Below are 25,628 nucleotides of genomic sequence, written 5' to 3' on the forward strand. Positions count from 1 at the left end.
AACTGAAACACACACACACACACACACACACACACACACACACACACACACACACAGAGTCTTTGCACTGTTTGCACATGATGCACTTTATGTGGCGAATCATTCACCCTGTGTTTTTTGTGATTGCTGGTGTTGTAGCACCAGGGTTCAGAAGGAACATTGTTTTATTTCACTGTGTCCCATATTTATGGTTGAAATGACAATAAAAGCTTCTTGACTTGTTTCTGTTAGATTTGTGTGTTGTGTAGTTGGGGTTGTGTTAGTTTGTGTGTTTTTCCTGCATGCTCAGAATCAGTGTGTGTGTGTGCTGGAGGCGACAGTTCCTGAAGATCGTTGCATTAACAGGTAGATTCTTTACAATCCACCTTGCAGCCAGTGGCTGATTCTCTGATTCTCTGATTTTGTTATTTTCTAGTTTGTTGTTTGTTTTTCTGTCTGTAATAATTTGCTCTCGGTTTTCTAAAAGTACAAACAACTTGTACAAAATATCCACGTTTTTAGAATTAGAATGTCTAATCGAATTATTGTACCCAATCAGGTCTAATATAATTAACACTAAATTTGCTGTTGTTGGTATTTTGTAGACAAATAAAACCTAAAAAAAAACATGGTTTCAAAGCTCCAGAAAGCAAATAATCACACAGAATATTTCGATTTCGTTCTGAATCTGTGTCTGCCTGTGGTGTTTGTGTGTTGTGTTTGTTTTGTTGCGCTATGTGTTGGATTTGATCAGTGGTTCTAAAAAAAAATAAAATAAAATAGGGTGCGCCGCCATCTAGTGGGGAATAAAGACATGACCGATGGGGTGCAATAAACAGCAGGTTTAAAATATATTTTTTTGGTTCTTTATTGATTAATGATTTTCTCTATTGAAAAATAATAAAAGTTCATAATGATTTAATTGAAAGCAACCACCACCAATACGGAGCATCAGTTCAGGTCCCGGAAGGAAAAACTTCCTCTATTATGTTATTGATTTAGACCTTAAGATTTCAATATATTAGACATTTTTAAACAAAGTATTTTAGAACCATTTTTTCAGGGTGATTGAGAAAAGGTGGGGCTTAAAAATCCACCCCTTATAAAATGTACAATGGCAGAAAAAAAAAGTTTGAGAACCACTGAATTAGATTGTTGTTGTTCGGTATTATGGTGTTATGCGTATTTGCTGTCGTGGTGTGAAATGAAGCGTGGGGTGCCACCTGCTGCCGAAGCCTGGAACTGCAGGAGAGCTGTAATCTGAGGGAGAGAAAGAGCGAGTGACGAGAGCTTTTACAAACGGCAGTTGTTTTATTTGACTAGCATCAGGACCAGCTCCACCACCTTCATCCTCTTACATCAGAATATAAAAAAGAAAAACAGAAAGAAGAAGAAAAACAAAAAGAAAGACACTTCTACATGATCTCATTTCCTGTCCGAGATATTTCTCTCTCTCTCTCTCTCACACACACAACTGCATGGAAAAAATACAAAGTGGAGAAGCTCACTTGCCCTCTCTCGCTCTTACACACACACACACACACACACACACACACACACACACACACACACACACACGCTGTTAAATGCCTGACTAAAAGTGCTGCTGGCTTTATCGAGGCAAATCCACACGCGCAGAGATTGTAAGCAAAGATGAAGCGGATTCAGAAGCGCAGGTGTGACTTGTGTTTCACCATGTACCTGTAAAAAAACACACACACACACACACACACACACACACACACACACACACACACACACGTGTCACATAAGTACAAAAGGGGAAACTGTGAATAATAAACAGTCATTGAAATGCATCCAGGGGAATGAGTGTGTCGTGTGTAGACGTTGTGTAGTTGTGGCTGTTTTGTGTTGCCGTACTTGTCCAGTGTCTCCCAGAAGCGCAGGAAGACGGGCCGGTCGAGGTGGCGCTTGTGGTGGCTGAGCTCCAGCACGGTCACGTCCCATTTCTGCACGTTAGGGTCCATGCGCACCTCGTCGTACTTCAGGTGGAACGCTCGGACTGAGGGGCACGAGAACACGACGTCAAGTCACGACAGCATCACGAGCATTACACCGTAACAAACCACCTCCTGCACGGCAACCCCTTTTACAGCCATGGTTACTGAAAAAAACTCTACAGCAGAACATTTCATCTCGACGATTTCAAAAAGAAATTTGGTTTAACGTTTCTGCATTTTTTTAACACCCTGTTTCACATTGCACCTGCCTTCTCCAGCCCTAAGTTTATATATTGAGTTAAAACAGAATGATGAGAGAGAAAAAGAAATAAAAAAAAAACAACAACAAAAAGAATCACTAATTGGGACAACACTGCCCCCTAGTGGACAATTACTATAAGGCTATATTGGCATAAGTATTGGAAAATATATAAATATCTTCAGCCACGACCACAAACACAACACTGTCACGAACCTCAGTGTTAGAACGCGTACAGCAGTGTGTGTACGTACTTTTGGCGAAAATGTCCACAGGAGATCCATCCGGCAGGAGCCACGGCCAGCCCTTAAACTGCCAGGCGGGCCCCTGGACGAACACGGCCACCACGCGGTCCCTGAGGGAGGAGCAAACACAAACATTCCAATGTCAATCGCACGTCACACAAACTTTACAAAACAAGCTATAAATAAGAGCGCAGAGGTAGAGCTGCGACTTCCTGGAGACACAACAGGAAAAGAACGTCTGCTCTTATTCAGCTCATTTCTTTTTGCGCTTGTGAAAGGCATGAGCTGCTTTTTTTTTTTTTAGCTAACATCAAAGACACTAATCTCTTAAATCTACACTAACAAGGAGCAGCAGATTTGTTTACCTTATGAACAGGTTGGAGCTGCACGTAAACGCGAGATCATTTTACAGTAAAAGCAGCCTGAAGAAAAACAAAGAAAGGTGTGTGTGCCCACTATATACACAAACTACTGGGACTTTTCAGATGTACATGGCTCTTCTCCAAAAGGTTGGAGGTACACAGTTCTAACAGGACGTCTTTGGAGGCAGTAGCTGGAACTTCTCATTTTATTTAGAGAATCTCACACAAATCTGATGAAACGTCTTCCCAGAAGAGTGACGTGAAATAAGCACTGAATCATATGGGCAGGAATCCAGACACTTTTGTTGATGCAGATCAAATTTCCCAGTAAAATAATCCCAGAGATGAATACACCAGCCTGGTGTCCAGCTCCAGGGCCCTCTAATGTGACCACTAATGTAAACACTGGATTGTGATTGGCTGGAGGTTCAGGTGTGAGGCCTAAGCAAAGTTAACTCAGCGTTCAAATAGGAGTTAATTAGCTCCATTGTTTACCTCCACATCGTGAACTAACCTCCTGTAACATCTCACACCTGGACCTGGATTATCATCATTTCTGGTCTACAGCGTTTTGGATGGTATGAATGGAAAGTGTAGTGTGAGGGCACTTAATATTGTTAAGAACAGTGTGTGTGTGTGTGGATGCGCCATACCAGTCCTGAGGTGCCAGTTTGAGCGGTTGGTCGATCACTCTGTAAGGAACCGTGACGCTGATGGTGGATCCTCCTGGTTGAAGCTGCTCCTTACGCCTCTGCAGAAGAACCTCGTTGTCCCTCTGGATGCCCTGCTTCTTCTTCTCTTCGGACGTCATGAACCTGTGGTGTAAATCCTGGGTAGTTACATCCTTACACAGCTTTTGTGTTTGGTTGATCTACAGAGGAACATGGCCAGGTGAGGAGATGGAACTGCTCGTATATCGCCTGAACCACCTCCAGTGCAGCCTCGGGTTTCGTTTTCCCTCCGTTACGTAACGCAATCTTGCGCTTAACTAGTTTTTCAGCACGGTTGTCTCGTGTCTACAGAAACACTAGAAACACTGCTCTGAGGCTGAAAATAAAGGAAAGCTTTTATCACGCTTACTTCAGGTCCTGCAGCAGGTCCTTGGCGTTGAGCATGGTGATCAGAGACGTCGTAGCAGCCGGGATGATGATGATTGGTGTTCTCGAGCCTTTGGAGGGGAAAGAAAAAGAACATTTTGCTTTGTATCACCACACAAACGATCACAATATCCAGGAGTCTTCAGTCACACAGATAAACAAACACACAAACAAAAACAGCAGGGCGTGGCATATCAGAGGAGCCTGGATTCTACTGACTGGTCACCTGGTTCAGGAGGAAAAAAAAGAGGGAAGGAGGAGGCGTACCTTTCTTTTGGTTTGGAGGAGGTCTGGCTTGAGAAACTGCAAAAAAAGGAAAAAAAAAGTTAAGTTACAGGTATGTTACATTCTATAGATGAGACCAATAGAATGATGGAGGACCTGTGGTGGATGGATGGATGGATAGATAGAGGATGGAGGATCTGTGATGGGTGGATGGATGAATAGATAGATAGATGGAGGATCTGTGGTTGGTGGATGGATGGATGGATAGATAGATAGAGGATGGAGGATCTGTGGTGGGTGGATGGATGGATAGATAGATAGAAGATGGAGGATCTGTGGTGGGTGGATGGATGAATAGATAGATAGAGGATGGAGGATCTGTGGTGGGTGGATGGATGAATAGATAGAGGATAAGGATCTGTGGTGGGTGGATGGATGGATGGATGGATAGATAGAGGATGGAGGATCTGTGGTGGGTGGATGGATGAATGGATAGATAGAGGATGGAGGATCTGTGGTGGGTGGATGGATGGATGGATAGATAGAGGATGGAGGATCTGTGGTGGGTGGATGGATGGATGGATAAATAGAGGATGGAGGATCTGTGGTGGGTGGATGGATAGATAGAGGATGGAGGATCTGTGGTGGGTGGATGGATAGATAGAGGATGGAGGATCTGTGGTGGATGGATGGATGGATGGATGGATTATTGGATGGATGGATGGATGGATGGATGGATAGAGAATGGAGGATCTGTGGTGGGTGGATGGATGAATAGATATATAGAGGATGGAGGATCTGTAGTTGGTGGATGGATGGATAGATAGATAGAGGATGGAGGATCTGTGGTGGATGGATAGATAGATAGAGGATGGAGGATCTGTGGTGGATGGATGGATAGATAGAGGATGGAGGATCTGTGGTGGATGGATGGATGGATAGATAGAGGATGGAGGATCTGTGGTTGGTGGATGGATGGATGGAGGATCTGTGGTGGATGGATGGATAGATAGATAGAGGATGGAGGATCTGTGGTGGATGGATGGATAGATAGAGGATGGAGGATCTGTGGTTGGTGGATGAATGGATGGATAGATAGAGGATGGAGGATCTGTGGTGGATGGATGGATAGATAGATAGAGGAGGGAGGATCTGTGGTGGATGGATGGATAGATAGAGGATGGAGGGATATATAGATAGAGGATGGAGGATCTGTGGTGGATGGATGGATATATAGATAGAGGATGGAGGATCTGTGGTGGATGGATGGATGGATGGAGGATCTGTGGTGGATGGATGGATAGATAGAGGATGGATGGATTATTGGATGGATGGATAGAGGATGGAGGATCTGTGGTGGGTGGATGGATGGATGGAGGATCTGTGGTGGATGGATGGATAGATAGAGGATGGATGGATGGATGGATTATTGGATGGATGGATGGATGGATAGATAGAGGATGGAGGATCTGTGGTGGATGGATGGATATATAGATAGAGGATGGAGGATCTGTGGTGGATGGATGGATGGATTATTGGAAGATCTGTGGTGGATGGATGGATGGATAGAGGATGGATGGATGGATGGATTATTGGATGGATGGATGGATAGATAGAGGATGGAGGATCTGTGGTGGGTGGATGGATGAATAGATAGATAGAGGATGGAGGATCTGTGGTTGGTGGATGGATGGATAGATAGAGAGAGGATGAAGGATCTGTGGTGGATGGATGGATGGATAGATAGAGAGAGGATGGAGGATCTGTGGTGGATGGATGGATGGATAGATGGATGGATAGAGGATCTGTGGTGGATGAATGGATAGATAGATAGAGGATGGAGGATCTGTGGTGGATGGATGGATGGATAGATGGATGGATAGAGGATCTGTGGTGGATAGATAGATAGATAGATAGATAGATAGATAGATAGATAGATAGATAGATAGATAGATAGATAGATAGATAGATAGATAGATAGATAGATAGAGGATGGAGGATCTGTGGTGGATGGATGGATAGATAGATAGAGGATGGAGGATCTGTGGTGGATGGATGGATAAATAGAGGATGGAGAACCTGTGGTGGATGGATGGATAGATAGAGGATGGAGAACCTGTGGTGGATGGATGGATAGATAGAGGAAGGAGGACAAAGACCAACTGTAGCTACAGAATAGACAGATATGGATGGAAGAATGGATGGACAGATAAACAGATTGATGCTCTGTGGTGCATCAGCAAATCCTGCTAATGAGGAGGCTGATAAATATGGATGGATGATATTGGAGTGAGGAAGAGGAGAACAATTCACTAGCAAAACTCAAACGTACAAAAAAAAATAATAAAAAGGGAAAGACGTGGGCGAGGAGGCAGGAGGAACCTCATGCACAGCTACAGGCTCTTCGGCCGTTCTGCAGCTGTAAGCGGCGATGATGTTCGTGTTTCTCCACATATTCTATTGATTTTTCCCCTCTCCAGGTTGTACTTTATCTTCTTCCTGTAATCATCCTTGGCCTCTTCACTTGAAGCAAAAAGAGAAAGAAAAGAAAGAGAGAAAGCGCCGTGTTCTCTTCCCCGAGGCCTCACGTGTTTTGGTTTGGAACACATTAGGTTCATGATCGATTTGCTGATTTTCTTGTCGGGTTGCCAGGTGCTCGGGTGCACAAAAATGTGTAAATGCAGAAGATAATGAGAACGTGAGAAGTAAAATGTGGTCCAGTCCAAACACAAAAATAAACTGTAAAGCACAAATCGAATGATGGCGAATGAATCTGATTTGATTTAAAGTCTTGACGATGGACACGCCGGCGTTTCCTGCTCAGGCACATTTTACCCACACATGGAGGTCTGATTTAAAGCACGTTACACGTTAATTACGCCTCATATGCTGCTCTCCCACCCCCACCCCCACCAACAAAATCTTTTCAATTTCCTGTGGAAATGCCGAGCTGTCAGATTGTTCTGGAAATTAATTCCATCTTGCGTGTCGAGAACTCGTAAGAGCACGTGCACGCGTTAATCTCCATCAGCGGGGACGAGGGAAGGCACGTCACACGGCTAGGCTTCCCTCATCACTCAGCTGTGCGCACACACCCACGTCCACATGAAGGGGGAAGAAGAAAAAAAACCCTGGACGAAACAGATGAGTGTGTGTTTTTTTTCCCTCTGCGATAAATTTTTATTTGATTTAAGACGGTTTTAATCCCGTCTTCCGGATCTGCGTCAACCCTTTCTGCCTCGTATCTCACGTTATTATTAACGTGTCCAAACTGCCAGATTTGTAAAGTGGGGAAAGAAATCAAGAATTCATTTAAAATAAAATAAATAAAGAATAAATACAAATAAAATATCATGTCAAGGGGGAGGAGTTTGGGGGTGTGATTGTAAGAGTGGGTGGGGTTTAGGAAGTGAGCTGAGGCATAAAATCAGGCAAATGTAGAATGTGTGCGCGCGCGCGCAGGATAATTAAGTGCCAGATGTTCATACATTATGCGGCCAAAAGTATTGAGACACAATTGTACAGGACGTCTTCAGGTGATATTTTTTCCCTTCACTTGAACTAGGAGATCCAAACCTGGTCCATCATGACACTCGTGCACAAAACCAGCTCCATGAAGATGGGATAGGATGGTGTGGAATATCTAATAGTATTAAACGTGGACGCTGACTGCACCCCAGGCCTCCTCACATCACCTACCCATCTTTACTAACACCCTTGTGGCTGAATGAAATCTCTAAAATCTCCAGAAAATTTTATAGAACATCTAACAGCAAATAGACACTCAATGTGGGATGGGATGTTCAAAAAACATAGACTAGTATGGGAAGGTGGCCACATACTTTTGACCAAACAGTATGTATATATTTGGATGGATAGATGAATGACATAACGGATGTGCACTCGTTCCCACCTGGTCTCGGAACAGGCTGCAGAGCCGGGGTCTGGGCCTTCCGCGCCGACGCTCCTTCCTGGAAGGATGTTAGAAAAAGCAGGAAGATTAATATTTAATCCCTCGCTACAGCAAATTTATAAGCAGACTTAATATCCGAGGTGGGAGGTGAAGCTCATCAGGAACGACGCAGAGGGTCAAAGCGATTACACGGGCTTTTAAGCGCCGAAACGATCTTCTCCAGGAGACAGATATCCTACACCCGCCAAGACCCCCCCCCACCACCACCACATGCTACAATCTGCATTAAAGAAAAACAATCACATGAGGCTGTGTTACGTTCCAAAGCAAAACCCCTGAAAACACTGAGGAGGGGAAATAAACAAACCACTGCACTGTCAGCACCTTCTGCAAATTCCACAAGAAGGATTTTTTTGTCCTCTGGGATACTGGATGGACTCCGAGACAGATGCTCGGTGACCTTTCCTGGCAAGCGCTTGAAAGAAAACAAAGGCATCAAAAGAAAAAGGAGCGTTGTGTCCGTAGCGCGGGGGAAAAAAAACCCAAGCTGAATACAGAGAATTTTAATAATAATAATAATAATAATAATAATAATAATAATAATAATAATTTGGTTAAATCAAGAGTTCCAAAATTCCAGCAATTTTCAGGACTGGAAACTTTCTTGAATCTTGCACACAAAATGTTAAAAAAAATATATTTATTTTTTTATAAAATAAATAATAATTAAAAAACATCTTGGCGAATATATATATACGTATATATATACACATATACATATACACACACACACACATATACATATATACACACACACATACACACAGAGGGGAAAATAAGTATTTGAACACTCTGCTATTTTGCAAGTTCTCCCAGTTAGAAATCATGGAGGGGTCTGAAATTGTCATCGTAGGTGCATGTCCACTAAAAAAAAAAAAATCCAGAAATCACAATATATGATTTTTAAACTATTTATTTGTATGATACAGCTGCAAATAAGTATTTGAACACCTGTCTATCAGCTAGAATTCTGACCCTCAAAGACCTGTTAGTCTGCCTTTAAAATGACCACCTCCACTACATTTATTATCCTAAATTAGATGCACCTGTTTGAGGTCGTTAGCTGCATAAAGACACCTGTCCACCCCATACAATCAGTAAGAATCCAACTACTAACATGGCCAAGACCAAAGAGCTGTCCAAAGACACTAGAGACAAAATTGTACACCTCCACAAGGCTGGAAAGGGCTACGGGGAAATTGCCAAGCAGCTTGGTGAAAAAAGGTCCACTGTTGGAGGAATCATTAGAAAATGGAAGAAGCTAAACATGATTGTCAATCTCCCTCAGACTGGGGCTTCATGCAAGATCTCACCTCGTGGGGTCTCAATGATCCTAAGGAAGGTGAGAAATCAGCCCAGAACTACACAGGAGGAGCTGGTCAATAACTTGAAAAGAGCTGGGACCACCGTTTCCAAGGTTACTGTTGGTAATACACTAAGACGTCATGGTTTGAAATCATGCATGGCACGGAAGGTTTCCCTGCTTAAACCAGCACATGTCCAGGCACGTCTTAAGTTTGCCAATGACCATTTGGATGATCCAGAGGAGTCATGCGAGAAAGTCATGTGGTCAGATGAGACTAAAATAGAACTTTTGGGTCATAATTCCACTAAACGTGTTTGGAGGAAGAAGAATGATGAGTACCATCCCAAGAACACCATCCCCACTGTGAAGCATGGGGGTGGTAGCATCATGCTTTGCGGGTGTTTTTCTGCACATGGGACAGGGCGACTGCACTGTATTAAGGAGAGGATGACCGGGGCCATGTATTGCGAGATTTTGGGGAACAACCTCCTTCCCTCAGTTAGAGCATTGAAGATGGGTCAAGGCTGGGTCTTCCAACATGACAATGACCCAAAGCACACAGCCAGGATAACCAAGGAGTGGCTCTGTAAGAAGCATATCAAGGTTCTGGCGTGGCCTAGCCAGTCTCCAGACCTAAACCCAATAGAGAATCTTTGGAGGGAGCTCAAACTCCGTGTTTCTCAGTGACAGGCCAGAAACCTGACTGATCTAGAGAAGATCTGTGTGGAGGAGTGGGCCAAAATCCCTCCTGCAGTGTGTGCAAACCTGGTGAAAAACTACAGGAAACGTTTGACCTCTGTAATTGCAAACAAAGGCTCCTGTACCAAATATTAACATTGACTTTCTCAGGTGTTCAAATACTTATTTGCAGCTGTATCATACAAATAAATAGTTTAAAAATCATATATTGTGATTTCTGGATTTTTTTAGATTATGTCTCTCACAGTGGACATGCACCTACGATGACAATTTTAGACCCCTCCATGATTTCTAAGTGGGAGAACTTGCAAAATAGCAGCGTGTTCAAATACTTATTTTCCTCACTGTGTATATATATATATAAAATCTGTAGTTGTTTGCATGCAGGTCAGCTTATAAACAAACACAATGTTTGTATATGACTTTCCCATAAATTCACAAATTCCTGCTAAGTTTTGAAACATTTCCAAAATTCCCCAGATGAAGTTCCCATTGAAAGTCTTTCCATCACACACTCTGGATCTTATGTGTTGCATGTAGTATAGAATATTTAGAATCTAGATCAATCTGGCAACCTGGATTTAAACATTATCCTGTCCTGCTGCGTCCAACCTTAAACACGGGGGCAGCGTGAATCCCACCCCAATGGGCCTCTACTTTATCGGGGCTCATTAATGCGGTCAACAATAATAATGAGTCAGTCATTTTTATTGGCTTGTTATCATTTCAGTCATTTTACTGGAGGAGAAATTCAGCACAGAAATTTACCAGGGAATCTTTTGAAACAACATTTACCACAGATAGCGGTGGGGTGGGGGGGTGGATCTTTTATCCGTCAATGGAAAGAGTATTAGTATTGACTTTACTGCAAGATGAGGACTCCAACCAGCTCCGCATCACCTCCAGGTATCTTCTGATACGCAAGACGTTTTCTAATACGGACACGTCATTCCTCCAGACTTTCATCACACGCTTCATTCACTTCTCAGGCAGGTATCGAGCGTTTCGTAACTAAATGACAAACGTGGTTCCGGGATGTGCTAAATATTTACTTAGAACCAAATATATGCTTCATGGTGTACAAAGGGCAAGAAAGGCAACGAAAAACGAGGACGTTTTCTGCTGGAGGACGGCGGATTCAGCCCTTCTAATGGAGAGTTACCTCATGGTCAACTACCGGAAATCGGAAAATATGCGTTTACAGAGGGAAATGGGCCGAAGGAAATACCCACCCAAAAAAACAAACCCACCATGTACAGCTGTCAGAGAGAGAGAGAGAGAGAGAGAGAGAGAGAGAGAGAGACCCTTTCCCATGGCCTGTTCATATAGTGGTGGGTGGGAAAATAAAGGCGTCACGTGACACTGGAGTGCGCACAACACACTCGAATTTCCCATCCCCCATCAGCACATAGCGGTGGCGCGAGGACGGCGAGGCGCAGCTCGGCGGAAGCGCGGATGAACGCCTTGCAAAAGAGCAGCGGGTAAAAATAGAGCGTCGGCCATCTCGCACAGCTGCAAAGAAAAACGAGAGGAACGAGGGAGCACAAGAGCGTGGGGGGAGAAAAGCAAAAAACCCTTCTGCCTAGCAACACACACACACACACAGAGCCACGATAAAGACCTCTGATCTAAACCTCGCTCTGGTTCCTCCTTCTGGGGTGACCAATATGGACAAGAAGGAGTCTTAGAGAAAGAAAAAATAAAAAAGGAAGGAAGAAAGAAAGGGGTAAAGCAAGAGTCCAAATCGTTCGGCTTGAGAGGAGAAGGGGGTTTTCGGGGGCCGGCGTCAGGACCGTTAAACGATGTGGACAGGAACGTGGAATCGAGACGAGTCGACCTGCCAACACGTGCCAATAAACACGAGGCACACCCATGGGGAAGGCACTGTTATCACCCTGTGCCAGAGGCCGTGCTAAGAAAGGTACGTAGGTTACGGTTGACTTTCATGCCCCATACATACACACACACTTTTTTCTGTGTTTCCCTGTACAATTCGTATTCGTGTTCGAGCCCCCCACCACCACCACCGTTGCTAGAACAGCTGGAGAGAATTAAAAACATCTGGTTAGCAGACAAGCCTGGGGACCTGCGTAAAACAGTGTTGCAGAAAACGACAGATCGTTTTTATCCACTTGAGGGAAACGGTCGATGTTCCTTTGCACGCACTTGTGAAAAATAGAAAGAAAAAAAAAAAAACGCAGCACATAGGAGACCAAACATTCTCGCCCAAGAGAGTGCGAGATAGTGTGAGAGAGAGAGAAAGAGAGAGAGAGAACACGGGTGGAGTGCTCTGTCAAGAAAGAGAAAATCCAAATCAAACCCCGTTGAAGGAGGGAAGAGTCGGAGAAGAGAAGACGCCATTAGTCTAAGGAACGAGTCTAAACAAAGTCTTGGGGTTGAAGAAAAAAACTGGATTCAAATCTACTGCCTAAAAACACGGCTGTGTGCAACGAAGGAAAAAAAAAAAAGAATAATCCAGAAACCATAAGCGTCAGAAACGTGAAAAGGGAACCGCGAGTGAAAACGACAAACAACAACAAAAAAAAACATTATTCCTTGTACTGGATCATCCCTCAGTCACCTTTGACTTTTGCTCCTGCCTTCGGGTTCTTCTCGGTCACAAGCGACTCTTTGTTCAGGCTCGGAAGCCGGGCATCTGTGCTCTGACCAGGAACTCCGTAATCGAGCCTCGGTGACCCCCAGAGTCACAAACCCGACTCAAGAACCTGCTCACACCACGACTTCCTTTTTCTTTTCTGGGTTCCGGATTTGGCGAGAGGCGACACATTGGTCTCTCTGCTCCTGCTTTTCTCCATGACACACTCGTTCTCCAAGTAAGTAGGGGAAAGGTGATGGAACACCACCATCTCATCAGAGGTTTAGTTTTTTTTCACATTAAAAGAAAGATTATTCTTCTCAATCAGAGCGCCGACTCATACTACAGCCAGAAACACTCACTCACCAGCACCACAAACCCAGTGGGCATCGAACCTGAATAACGAGATTATAAAATTCCAGGTTAACGTTTAATCACTTTATACCCACTCCTGCATCCTGGAGGCTTTAACGATGCGATGACCTGCTTCTTTTTCCTACAGAATACTTTTCAATTGATTATTTAGAAAGAAGAAAAAACGACAATATACTTTTCTTCAATTACTGTAAATAGTAAAAAGATTTGAAATTCTTTTTTCGGTATGTAATAAAAAAGAAAAAAAAGGTACAAATTATATTTTAAAAAAATGTGCTAATTACTTGAATTTGGAAACGAACACCTTCATTCCTCCAACTGATAAAAACAAAAAAAGGGTTTAACAAATTATAAATAATAATAATAAAAAAAACCCTCATGGTTCTTGGTAATTGATGGAAAAACAAGAAAATAGTTTAAAAAAAATAATTGTTGAAAAAAATAAATAATGTAAATCATTAATCCAATTGGAAAAATAAGAAGGGTTTAACAAAAATAATAACAAAAGGGGGAGTGGTTACTTCGGAAAGAGGAAAAAAAACAAAAAACAAACAACCCTCAAAACTCAAGCCGGACTGCGACAATCTCGTCTATCCAAACACACGGCTCGGATTTACACTCATGTAAAACGGCTGAAGAAACGAAACCTGAAACCGGTGGCATGAGGAACGGAGCGCTAAACAGACGTGTTCTAGACGAGTAAATAAAACGAGCTCGGACACATTCGGGTGACAGACCGTGTGTCACAATCGACCTTTCAGACGAGCTGGAAAATCCATCGGGTGCCGTCAGTCATGCGGACGAGCGCGGCGTTCAAAGGAATACGAAATTCAGTCATTAATAATAATAACAGCAGCAGCAGTAATAATAATAATAAGAAGAAGAACAGCGATGACTGCAGCTGGAGGTTCTGTGTCTGGGGGACCAAGATGCATTACCAAGAAACTATTTTCATTACAACACAACGCTTCTTCACCGGCAACACACAGGCGAGTGGAAAGTTCCTCTAAATAACATCCGAAAAACACTGAAAGAAAGAAAGAAAAAAGAAAGAAGAGAGACAAAGAAAACAAAGCAAAGACCGGAAGATCAAAGAAAGAATGAAACAACAAAAAAACTAAAATAAACTAAAATAAAATAACTGAAATAAAGACAAACATAGATAAAAAAAATAAAATAAAAAAAAACATTAAAAAGCAAAAGGAAAACCTGAAATAGCAAAAAGGTTTAAATTGGGAAACAGAGTGTATAAAGAGAGATGAGGGGAACACTGTAAGGGGAAGCGGGGGGGTGTCCGAAGGGAAACAGGAAGAATGAAAGAAAGAGGTGTGGTCTCTGGAGGGTGGAGATAAGGAGTAACAGTTGTGGTCTGATTTAGTGTGGGTTTAGCACGACATCTCGTTTGGTGTTTATCTGTAAATAATGCAGTGTTGTTTCTCTGTCGCAGGTCCTTCGCCCTCTGAACGGAGCTGAGCAGAGGAACCATGCAGTGCCGGCGGCGCCATTGCTTCACCAGAATCGTGGCCTCACTCGTAGCGCTCTTAGTCGGTCTCGTTATCATCCGTCAACTCTATCGGCCGACGAGGCAGAACGGACAAGTCACAAGCTTTCATCAGGAACTTTACAAAGTTCTTCGTCAGAAAGACTTTGCGGAGCCTCTGTCGCCGACCAGGTCGCTGGCGAACGGTAGCCTCGTTTCAGTTCAGCCGGCGTCCAGGACCTTGCCGAGATCGAACCGGAGTTTGGCCAAGGAGGAGAACGCGAAGAGCATCCGCAAGGTCGAACCCTACAGGTACATCCTGAACGAACCAGACAAGTGCAAGAGAAACGACACTTTTCTGTTGCTGCTGATCCCCGTCGAGCCGCACAACGTCAATGCCCGGAGCGCCATCAGACAGACGTGGGGCAACGAAAGCCTTGGCAAAGGAATCGTCCGCCTCTTTCTCATGGGCGTGAAGAACGGCATGTCAGAACACAGTCTCCGTTCGGAGAGCGTACAACATCGAGACATGATCCAGCAGGAATACATCGACTCGTACTACAACCTCACCATCAAGACGCTGATGGGGATGCACTGGGTGTCGAGATTCTGCCCGAAAGCCAAGTACATCATGAAAGCCGACAGCGACATGTTCGTCAACACCGAGTATCTCGTTGAGAAGCTCCTCAAATCCAACATTCCCACAAAAATGTACTTCACCGGGTACCTCATGCGTGGCTACAAGCCGAACCGGAACAAGAACAGCAAGTGGTACATGTCGAGCGAGTTGTACCCCAGCGAAAGCTACCCCACGTTTTGCTCGGGGACCGGCTACGTCTTCTCCGCCGACATGGCCGAGAGAATCTACAACACGTCCCTGAGCATACGCCGGCTGCATCTGGAGGACGTCTACGTCGGACTCTGTCTCGCCAAGCTCAACATCGAGCCCATACTGCCACCCAACGAGTTCCTGTTCAACCACTGGAAGGTTTCCTACTCCAGCTGCAAATACAGCCAGCTGATCACTTCGCACGAATTCAGGCCCAGTGAGCTGATCAAGTACTGGCAGCACCTTCAGATGAACAAGGACAATGCCTGCAAATTGGCCAAAGGTTAGAAGCTTAAGGACTTTCGAGACACAGGTTCTGAGCAAGACGGCTAACGTTCCTGTTCGGTTCCTTCACAGTCCAGCGCCATGGAGAAGATGGGGATTTAATCGGACCGCCAAATTTTTTTGTTTTCAAGTTCAGGAGAGCATGAAGATAATCCAGGACCGAACGCTGTTTAAGTGCTCTTACGTGATCGGCCAAATATTTACCCGAGAAAAGATTGAAGGACGTGTGAACTATTTAAGCATCACCAAGATATCATATTTTCAATCGACTCACTTTTTGCCCCTCTTTTTCTGAGTTCGATCTGCAACATGTGCCTCCAAATCTTCTCCTTATTTCTATAATTTCTGCAAAAGTTTGCTATGCACTCAGATCTTTCTCTGGCTCAATTCTTTTTCTTGGGGAAAACAAAAACAACAGCTGCTCAAAGATGTGTAAATAATAAAAAAAAGGGAATGATAAGACGTGATGGTTTGAGACGTTCTGATTGGTGTTTCAAGAAATGTAATGGAAGGGGGAGAAGGAAAAAAAAAGTGACACGTTTGTAAAAATCACACGCGTGACGTCACTCGGGGTTTCTTCCTGCTATTGTAACCGTAAGGCTCCGCCCACAACCTTTCCTCTTTACAGAATACAGATTATTATTCTATTAAAATCGACCTAAAAACACGTTAATCTTTTAATCCTGGACGGTGTGTAGAGGAGAAACGACGTTTTATATACACCTCTTCGGTTTCTCCTGAAAGTCTGGCCAGGGTTTATATGGAGCTCGTGTGTTAATACTCAGATTGTGAAAGCTTGTAGATAGTTTTCAATGAAGGCGTCATTCAAATCGACCAAAACAAATTAATTCTTCCCAAATAAATCCAGAATTAACATAAATAACTACAAACACACTCCAAATAGACCCGACCCGATTAATCCCACATATTTGTTCAATAAAACCTAATTAAAAAAAATCCAAAATAACACTGAAGTTCAGAATATAGTTTGAAATCCAACATGAATTCCCAATAACCTTGAAGAAACTCAGATATACAAAGTATTGGGACACCTGACTTTCCCAGCCATAACAAAAATGTTGTGTCTGACACCTTTGGATGCTGCAGCATGAAACAACCAAAACCCGTTCCAGCTCCATGAAGATCTGCGTTCCATGGGTTTGAAAGTGTGTGGAAGATCTCCTGCTATAAACCCTATGAAACACCTGTGGGATGAATGAGAACGCTGACTGCCCCCCAGACGCCTCCTCACTTCACCTACGTCAGTATCTGACTTTATAAACACCCTTGTGAATCTCCACAAATCTTTTTCCACGAGATCTTAAGAATAGGGTGCAATAGGACCAAAAAAAGAAAGGGAAAAAAAGCCTTACCGTCACGGACTTGAGCGTCATGCCGTGGTAGGTTCCCATCGTGTCAATTTTGAAGCCCTCAGTTTCTGTGAAAGAAGCAACAGGAGCATGAATCACAAATAAGGAGGCGTCAGAAGGCACTACAGATTACAAAGGGGCCTGGAACTCAGCGAAGCTGTAACCCAGCTCACGTTCAGCCTTTGGCCGTTACCACACACACTCACACATATTCTACTGGTGTTCCTGCAGCGTTTACAGGAACGAGTCTCCACTTCCAGTTTCTTCTGATTGCTTTACAAGAGCATTTAATGAAGAATGTCTCTAAGGGCTTGGTGATAGTTTAAGGTGTTTTCACCTAGATCTTTTGCGAGCTGCTTTTCAGCTCATCACGGCTGTGATTATATCTTTTCGTGTGACTCGAACCGATACGATCTCACCCTGAACATCTAACACAGAACTGTCGATGTCGGATGTTTTTTGTTTTGCGCACCATTCTGAGAAGATCTGGTGAAGATCTAAAGATCCATCTGATGTTTGGTGTGAAGTTTCTGAGCTGTAGCTCAATGGTTTTATGAATTGTGCTTCTGCTACAGGATTGGCTGATTAGACAACTAAACAAATAACCAGGCGTTAAAGGTGTTTCTATTAAAATTACCACTGAAAATCTGATTTTTGACTGAAACCTGTTACAAATTCTGTAGCGTTTCAATTCTTTTAAATGAAATCCAGATAAAAGGAGAAAAAAGGAAAACACCCAGTGTAGAACTCACCCTCTTTCCCTTTGAATCGCTCCTGATCGTATCTGTTGTACGCTGCCGGCACCGGCTGTTTGTTCCGAATCGCCGGATCCTTTTGGGAACGAGAGGAAAAACTGAAATCAGCAACAACGTAGAACAAACATAAGAAGGGAGGAGGAGTCAGAAGGAGAAATCAGGAAAAGTCAGAAGAAATCAGGAGGAGAAATCAGGAGGAGGAGAAGTCAGGAGAAGAATTTAGGAGGAGAAATTTAGGAGTCAAAAGAGGTCAGGAGAAGGAGTCAGGAGGAGGCGGTCAGGAGGAGGAGTCAGGAGAAGGGGTCAGGAGGAGGGGTCAGGGCGGTTATGGAAGTCAGGATTCAACTCGAGTAGCCGCTGGAATCCAATCTGAGTTTAGATAACAGGAAATTCCAGCAATCTGAGACCTCGCTGCGATCGCTGGATCAGGATTCGTTTGACGTTTTATAATCGTTCTAATCTCCATGCAGCCTGTTAGAAAAGTGTCTGTGTAGAACATCACGTCAAAGCGTGTTATAGAACCAGTCATCAGCGTGGGCCCTAATCTAGAGGAGAGCCATCTGTGTGTTTTAAACACACTCCGTCTGGGTTTCATCAAAATGAACAGCAGCCGCTCCGAGTCGTGATCACGGTTCCGTAGCTCACGGGTAGGAAACCTAAACGCTTTGGCCTTCAGTGGCGGATATAATCGAGCCCCCCCCCCAATCCAACATGCTGGAGTTCATTTCAAGCTTCATTTCCTTGACAAATGGCAGCGGCATGCTGGGAAATTTATAGCCTTTCATACTGTCACTTTTTTACTTTTTTCTTTTAATAAAAGGGAACAAAACCATTTAAATAATAAACACCTCTGCAAGCTCCTCCCCCTTTTTTATACTGATCACAGGCCGATAAAACCTCCGCTCAAGTGGGCGATTTTTAATACTCAAATACAGACGCTTAGAGACTTTAAATAACCTCTGTGCTAAGAAGTAAATACATCCTTCCCTCTTCCCCTCCCAGCGTGAGAAAACAGGAAGTTCCAGAAGAAAGACACGGTTCTCATACCGTCTGTGTCGGGTTCTGAGCCGGTCTCTGCTCCGGGGCGCGTCCCTCCTCTCTCGCCTTCACCGACTGCAGGATGGCAAAGATGCTTTTGGAGAAGTTCTGGGGAGAAATTTTTTTTTTAAAGGTTCATGGAGCTGAAAGGAGGAGGAGCTTCAAAGCTTAAATGATTTTTACACGTGTGTGCGATTTGAAGTGTTTTCGTTTAAATTTGTTTCTCGAACACGTCATGTTTAAAGACACAGCATATAATATTACAGGATACACAAGAGTCAGAATGATAGAGGGATGAGTGGGGTGAATAAAGAAATGCAGACGAGTAGAGGTAAGGAATAACTGATGAATACAGATGGATAAACAGGGGGATGACCAAACACCACCACCCCCCACTGCCCCTGAGACTAAACACCACCACCCCCCCACTGCCCCTGAGACCAAACACCACCACCCCCCCACTGCCCCTGAGACCAAACACCGCCACCCCCCACTGCCCCTGAGACCAAACACCGCCACCCCCCCACTGCCCCTGAGACCAAACACCGCCACCCCCCACTGCCCCTGAGACCAAACACCACCACCCCCCACTGCCCCTGAGACCAAACACCACCACCCCCCACTGCCCCTGAGACCAAACACCACCACCACCCCCAACTGCCCCTGAGACCAAACACCACCACCACCCCCAACTGCCCCTGAGACCAAACACCACCACCACCCACTGCCCGAGACCAAACACCACCACACACACACTGCCCCTGAGAACAAACACCACCACACACACTGCCCCTGAGGTTCCAGTAAACACACAGCAGTCACGTAGACTCAGTTTGTAAACTTCAGCAGAGTAAAAGCACCTTAGAGGTGAACAGGAAACTAACAAACAGAATTAACGGCTTTTTAACGGCTCACTGTGCAGAGGTGTAAAAGTTGAACGAGTGTCAAACTCACACCACACACACACCCGTGAGCACACCCATGCGCTCACAATGAAAGCAAACATGGGAACACTGAATCACGATCACTTCATTCAATCTAAAAACTGCATCACAAACAAGTTGAAGATTAAACAGACGTGGTCCTGGGCAGGTTTCGTCTTGATGGTGTTGCCACCTGGGGGACGAGGTGGGTACTGCACGATTTCTCAATCGTGTTTCAAAATATGAGCGTTACAAAAAACCTAAAAGAAATTGATCTGTTTTAGGGCGAGAAAAAAACTCTCCAAAGTCTGGAAATTTTAGAGAGTGCCAATAATTTTTAATTAAACATTTTAATAAGTGCATGTAAACAACCCCCCCCCCCCCCCAAAAAAAAAAAACAAAAACAAAAAAAACCCCCAAAAAACAATGAAGATTTCCCTTTCCATTAACTACGTGACTGATCGACGCTCACCTTCCCGCTGCTCTGTAAGATGGTGGTCCTGGTCCGCCACACTCTCTCCCTGCTCACGATGTCCCTCGTCACGTCCACCTCGGCGTCCACGAAACTCCTCTGCTTCAGCGTGATGTCGTCGTCCAGGTCGGTTTTGATGGTCGAGCGTTTCTTGGCCATGATCTTGGCTTTGATGGCGGCGATCTTCTCCACCGACATGGCCTCCGAGAGTGAGCTGCAAGAGACAAACAGATGAAATGATATATATATTTATCTTCCTTTTTTCTTGTAAGGAGACTTCTATGGAAGGAGTCTTCAGTGTCAGCGCTTTAAAACGTTGAATGTACACCTTATTCACGAAAGAAGTTTGTTAAAAAGGGAGCAGAATTTTTTTTCCATCCAAACCAATATTACGAGACACAGCTCTGATTTCCGCAGCATGACAACCTCCAGCCATCTAAAGTCTCAGTGAGCTGTTTGATTGCAAGTGCGCTCGTACCGGATCTGATCCGTCTGCACGATGCCTTCCTTATGGCCTTCCAGACGAGCAGCCAGACGCTCCTTATCCAGACGTACCCGCTCTTCATCCTTCACACACACACACAACTAATTTAAACACTGCAGACTACACCAAGACATAGATCTTCAGTGTTAACCTGACGGGTTTACCTCAACTCGCGGCTTTTTAGCTTCAGAAGACACTTCGTCTGCAGCCCTTTTCACTGTTCAAACACAAGAAGTTCATTTTCAGACTAAAATCAACTTCACAACAAATTCTGAAACTCAAAAATATCCACAGAGCAGCGATTCGGTCTGGGGGGGCGCCTGTAAAGCAGCGATTCGGTCTGGGGGGCGCCTGTAAAGCAGCGATTCGGTCTGGGGGGCGCCTGTAAAGCAGCGATTCGGTCTGGGGGGCGCCTGTAAAGCAGCGAGTCGGTCTGGGGGGGCGCCTGTAAAGCAGCGATTCGATCTGGGGGGCGCCTGTAAAGCAGCGATTCGATCTGGGGGGCGCCTGTAAAGCAGCGATTCGGTCTGGGGGGCGCCTGTAAAGCAGCGATTCGGTCTGGGGGGCGCCTGTAAAGCAGCGATTCGGTCTGGGGGGCGCCTGTAAAGCAGCGAGTCGGTCTGGGGGGCGCCTGTAAAGCAGCGAGTCGGTCTGGGGGGGCGCCTGTAAAGCAGCGAGTCGGTCTGGGGGGGCGCCTGTAAAGCAGCGATTCGGTCTGGGGGGCGCCTGTAAAGCAGCGATTCGGTCTGGGGGGCGCCTGTAAAGCAGCGATTCGGTCTGGGGGGCGCCTGTAAAGCAGCGAGTCGGTCTGGGGGGCGCCTGTAAAGCAGCGAGTCGGTCTGGGGGGCGCCTGTAAAGCAGCGAGTCGGTCTGGGGGCGCCTGTAAAGCAGCGAGTCGGTCTGGGGGCGCGCCTGTAAAGCAGCGAGTCGGTCTGGGGGCGCGCCTGTAAAGCAGCGAGTCGGTCTGGGGGCGCGCCTGTAAAGCAGCGAGTCGGTCTGGGGGCGCGCCTGTAAAGCAGCGAGTCGGTCTGGGGGCGCGCCTGTAAAGCAGCGAGTCGGTCTGGGGGCGCGCCTGTAAAGCAGCGAGTCGGTCTGGGGGCGCGCCTGTAAAGCAGCGAGTCGGTCTGGGGGCGCGCCTGTAAAGCAGCGAGTCGGTCTGGGGGCGCGCCTGTAAAGCAGCGAGTCGGTCTGGGGGCGCGCCTGTAAAGCAGCGAGTCGGTCTGGGGGCGCGCCTGTAAAGCAGCGAGTCGGTCTGGGGGCGCGCCTGTAAAGCAGCGAGTCGGTCTGGGGGGGGCGCCTGTAAGACGGCTAGTCAGAAGATCAGAGGGCCAAGTCAATGACAGACGATAAATCAGGACAGCAGTAAAACCTTCAAGATGTAAGTCAAACAACAGAACATTTAGTCAGGACGTGTAAAGAAAAAGCGTTGATCATGTGACATACCCTGTGTGGGCCTCTGGAGGCCAATCTCGATGGGAGCACTTCTGTCGATACTTGTTGATGAAGCTGAGGTGTGACAAAAACAACAAATAAACCCAATATGCTCATGTTTCTATTCACTCTTTAAATTTAGTCTTAAACCACTTTAGACATGTGGGACCTCACACTTACAGCTTTCTCCATTGAGATATGAGAGTAGGTCCTTTCTGTCTGGTCTTCTGACTACAGGAATGTTCTCTGTCTGCAGCAAGAGGAACAAGAGAGAAATGGGAAGAACTGGTCAAGAACAGTACTGTAATGAAAACAATTAAAACCCTACTCAGACCACCCCAAAGTTCCCTTAAATGTTCCCTCAGACCACCTCAATGTCCCCTTGGACCACCCCAATGTTCCCTCAAATGTTCTCTTGGAGCACCCAAATGTTCCTATGGCCAACCCTAATGTTTCCAGTTAAATTTATGGACTTTCATGAAGCGCCCCAATGTCGCTCCATGAAAGTCATGTTCCTTCAAAATAAAATCAACATCCAGCCCTAAACGCATGTGAAATATTTTAGTTCCAGCCTTTAGTGATATTGAGGACTCACAGCAGCACGCCGGACGTAGGACGGATGAGGAAGGTGCACATTGTTGAGCAGGAACAGAATGGAGTCCAGAGTGTAGTACTCCTTCGGCTGACCTTCTTTCCCTGTCCTGTAATCAAGAACATAAGAAATCAGAGATCATTCCCCAAAAAACTACAGGAGTGCATGGTACAAGATTTGGCTGCAAGTGCTGACGATAACACGGACTGAACGCTTGTGTATTTTAACCTCCTGGCAGAGGCAAACAAGTTTTGAGGCTGAAACACTTTACAACGTGTTATCGCGAGATTTCACATGATTCACACGAGAGTCGGCTGCGTGATATCGCGAGAGCTAACGAGAAGTTTCTGAAATGAATATAGGAAGCAGAAAAAGTGAAAATAAGCCGCGTTGTGTTTCGGAAACCGCCTGAACTCCGGGAAGAAGCGCGTTTATTACACAAACACCGCTCAGGACAAACACATGACGAGTTTCCAGGGCGCGTTTTATGTCCTAAAACGGATTAAGAGTTCAGTTTAGTTTGGAAACGTGGGGGGAAAAAAGCCTCTCCAGCTGATAATTGACCCCAATTTCTTGAGTTTAGTGAACGCGGTCGGTGCAAAACTTGCAGGATTTGCCGCGGAGCAGAGCAGGTAGGCAGGTACCCAGGTGGGAGGCATACAGGAGCTCGTTACACCCGCCTATGGAACGGCGACTCACCCCCAGATGACATAGTTCGTTTTGACATTCTTCGGCCAGGAGAACTCCCCGAAGATGACCTCGTCGCCTTTCGCGATGATCTCCTTCTTTTGGATGTTGTACTGCCGCAGCACACTCAACACGTCCGCCATCTTTTCCCCCCCACTCGCCTTCGCGCAGGAATAATGTTGTAGTAGCGAAGCCCTGAACAAATAACACACTCGGGCCGTGTCCCAAATGCACCCGCCCTCCACTGCACACGTACCCTAACAAGAGCGCAACCTAGCAGCACTGTAGAACCTACCTAGTGCCCTATGTGGCTAATTTCAACCAGGAAATGCGTTCCAGAAACGCCTGATTGGAAATCGGAAACAAGCGAGATATAAAAATAAAAAATGTAAACATATTGTGCTGTAGTTAATATCTGTAATAAAAACATTTTTTAATAAATGAAATATTTTAATGCGTAAAATGTGCATTTCACGAGTTATTTTTTTGATCAGGCACGAGCAGGAAAAAGAGTGCACTACATAGGGGGAAAAACAAGGTAGTGTACACCCTAATAAGTGCCCTAAAGTACTACAAACATCTACACAATCATACTCCACGCCATTATTATTTATTCCAACCCGCACTGGGTTTTCCAGTGTAGTGCGATTAGAAATTGGTGAGATGAAAATCCTGGAAAAAAAAAAGTTCAGGAGTCTTTCCAAGAACTACACGGAGTTCCCATTTATCGCGACCTGCAAAGGGCCTTCAAACGGGAATCCGCGACCCCTAGGGGTCCGCGGTGGAACTGCAGGGTGTCCTCTAAATTAAGTTGAATCACAAATAATTTTTGGTTAAAAAATAAACGAACATGGGTAAAAACATCAGGGATAAAAATGAGTAATATTTAAAAAAATATATGATAATTATAACATTGAAGTTCTATAAAAATATAAAACAGTTCTAATTGTCTTAACATAATATAACTTGCGTAATATGATTGTTTTTTTTATTAATATCAGTGGGGGTTCCTGCCCCATGTCTCCATCCCTGGGGTCCTTGACCTAAAAAACGCTGAAGACCCTGGATTTCCCTAATGACTAAAAGTACTGACGCCCCTGCTGCGTCCTGCTTGTGTAGGTAAAAGGAAAAAGCACACACCCGCACACACAAGAAATAATACTTTTATTAAGCGTGAGATGTTCCAGGTGAGGGGTAAAGCAGAGGTATGCGGAGGCTCCGACAAGCTAATCATCCCTAATTAGCATCGATACCTGCTAAATGCCGCTAAGTCAAAATATTTTGAGCTTAAAGATAAACAGCCAAATACGAAGCCGATCGTACCTAGCATGAAGTTAATGGCTAGTTAGCTAAGCGACATGTTTACGCTAAGAAATTATATGTTAATGTTAATTAACCAAACACAAAACCTGCTAAGGTTAACATAGATAATTACAACTACTTCCTTTAAAAAAAGATTGCAAAAAAAAAGTTTGCAATTGGATTGAACCCAGTTGAGGCCCCGCCCATTCTTTTTTTTCGGCTGCGTTATATTACTCTGCAACCCCGTCATCATCATCATCATCGCAGTTAGCTATTTATGTTACACTTTTTGTCACGTGACCATATCCAAAAAGTCTCCAATACCAAAAATCTATATATTGAGCACAGGAGACCAAATGTGGAACCCCCATTTGTGGAACGCTGGAATAATTCGCTTAAAAACTGAAAAGAATGAAAGAAAATCAGAGGAAGTCTATGAATGTGACGTGTTATTACATCACAACCTATAATGAGATCACAGCCAGTGCGAAAAGGGCGGAGCTCCTGACCCCGCCCCTCAGGCTCGCACGATGCACTTCCTGCACCGCCCCTACGCCCCGCCCCACCTCCAGCAGCTCGGTCAGGCACGCCACCCGCTCGAGGCACGGCTTTCTCGCCTCGCGTGCTCTGTAGGTGGCGCCGTCCGACCCGTAGCACGGGAAGCCGGAACGGTTTCCTGTTTCCTGTCCCGCTCCAGAGGGACGATCCATGACGGAACTGAAAAGGAAATCAAATCTAGGGTTAAAATAACAGGCTTAAGTCAATTATACGTCAATTAATTTAATTAAAATAATCCACTTCCGCATCCGGAAGACAGGTGAAATTCTGACCAATTAGAATCCAGGATAACGATTTATTACAATTAACAGGAAATTACAAACTCAGGGATGGAAATTTGAATGT

The 25,628-nt window shown here is 44.9% G+C and overlaps 1 protein-coding gene and 1 pseudogene across 3 annotated transcripts; one reads left to right on the top strand and one right to left on the bottom strand.

Annotated features, from left to right (window-relative positions):
- Positions 1-1,270: 1,270 nt before the first annotated feature.
- On the bottom strand, positions 1,271-23,926 carry cdc73 (cell division cycle 73, Paf1/RNA polymerase II complex component, homolog). Its single transcript, XM_083543116.1, has 17 exons — positions 23,436-23,926; positions 22,740-22,845; positions 22,325-22,394; positions 22,157-22,219; positions 20,878-20,930; positions 20,708-20,796; positions 20,230-20,443; positions 18,844-18,942; positions 17,794-17,872; positions 17,045-17,109; positions 8,042-8,099; positions 4,171-4,206; positions 3,887-3,974; positions 3,460-3,621; positions 2,454-2,554; positions 1,861-2,002; positions 1,271-1,680 (listed from the first exon to the last, which is right to left on the bottom strand). The coding sequence occupies exons 1-17, from the start codon at positions 23,564-23,566 to the stop codon at positions 1,644-1,646; spliced, it is 1,593 nt and encodes a 530-aa protein (XP_083399242.1). The 5' UTR covers positions 23,567-23,926; the 3' UTR covers positions 1,271-1,643.
- On the top strand, positions 10,987-16,133 carry LOC310727053 (beta-1,3-galactosyltransferase 2 pseudogene; annotated as a pseudogene). Of its 2 annotated transcripts, none has more exons than XR_014538348.1 (2): positions 10,987-12,027; positions 14,525-16,133. The product of XR_014538348.1 is annotated as a beta-1,3-galactosyltransferase 2 pseudogene (transcript). The 2 variants fall into 2 exon arrangements; XR_014538349.1 differs by lacking the exon at positions 10,987-12,027 and adding an exon at positions 12,177-12,940.
- Positions 23,927-25,628: the final 1,702 nt, after the last annotated feature.

This window comes from Silurus aristotelis (genome assembly GCF_946808225.1).
Source record: "Silurus aristotelis genome assembly, chromosome: 5".
Taxonomy (NCBI): Eukaryota; Metazoa; Chordata; class Actinopteri; order Siluriformes; family Siluridae; genus Silurus; species Silurus aristotelis.

Bases quoted from the DNA above. Each gene is read 5' to 3' on its own strand.
- cdc73 (XM_083543116.1), bottom strand. From the start codon at position 23,566: ATGGCGGACGTGTTGAGTGTGCTGCGGCAGTACAACATCCAAAAGAAG. The intron at 8,100-17,044 runs GTAAGGCTTTTT...ACATCCTTCCAG, and splicing joins TGACGCTCAAGTCCGTGACG to GAAGGAGCGTCGGCGCGGAA. The intron at 3,622-3,886 runs GTAAGCGTGATA...TTTACACCACAG, and splicing joins GACCTGCTGCAGGACCTGAA to GTTCATGACGTCCGAAGAGA.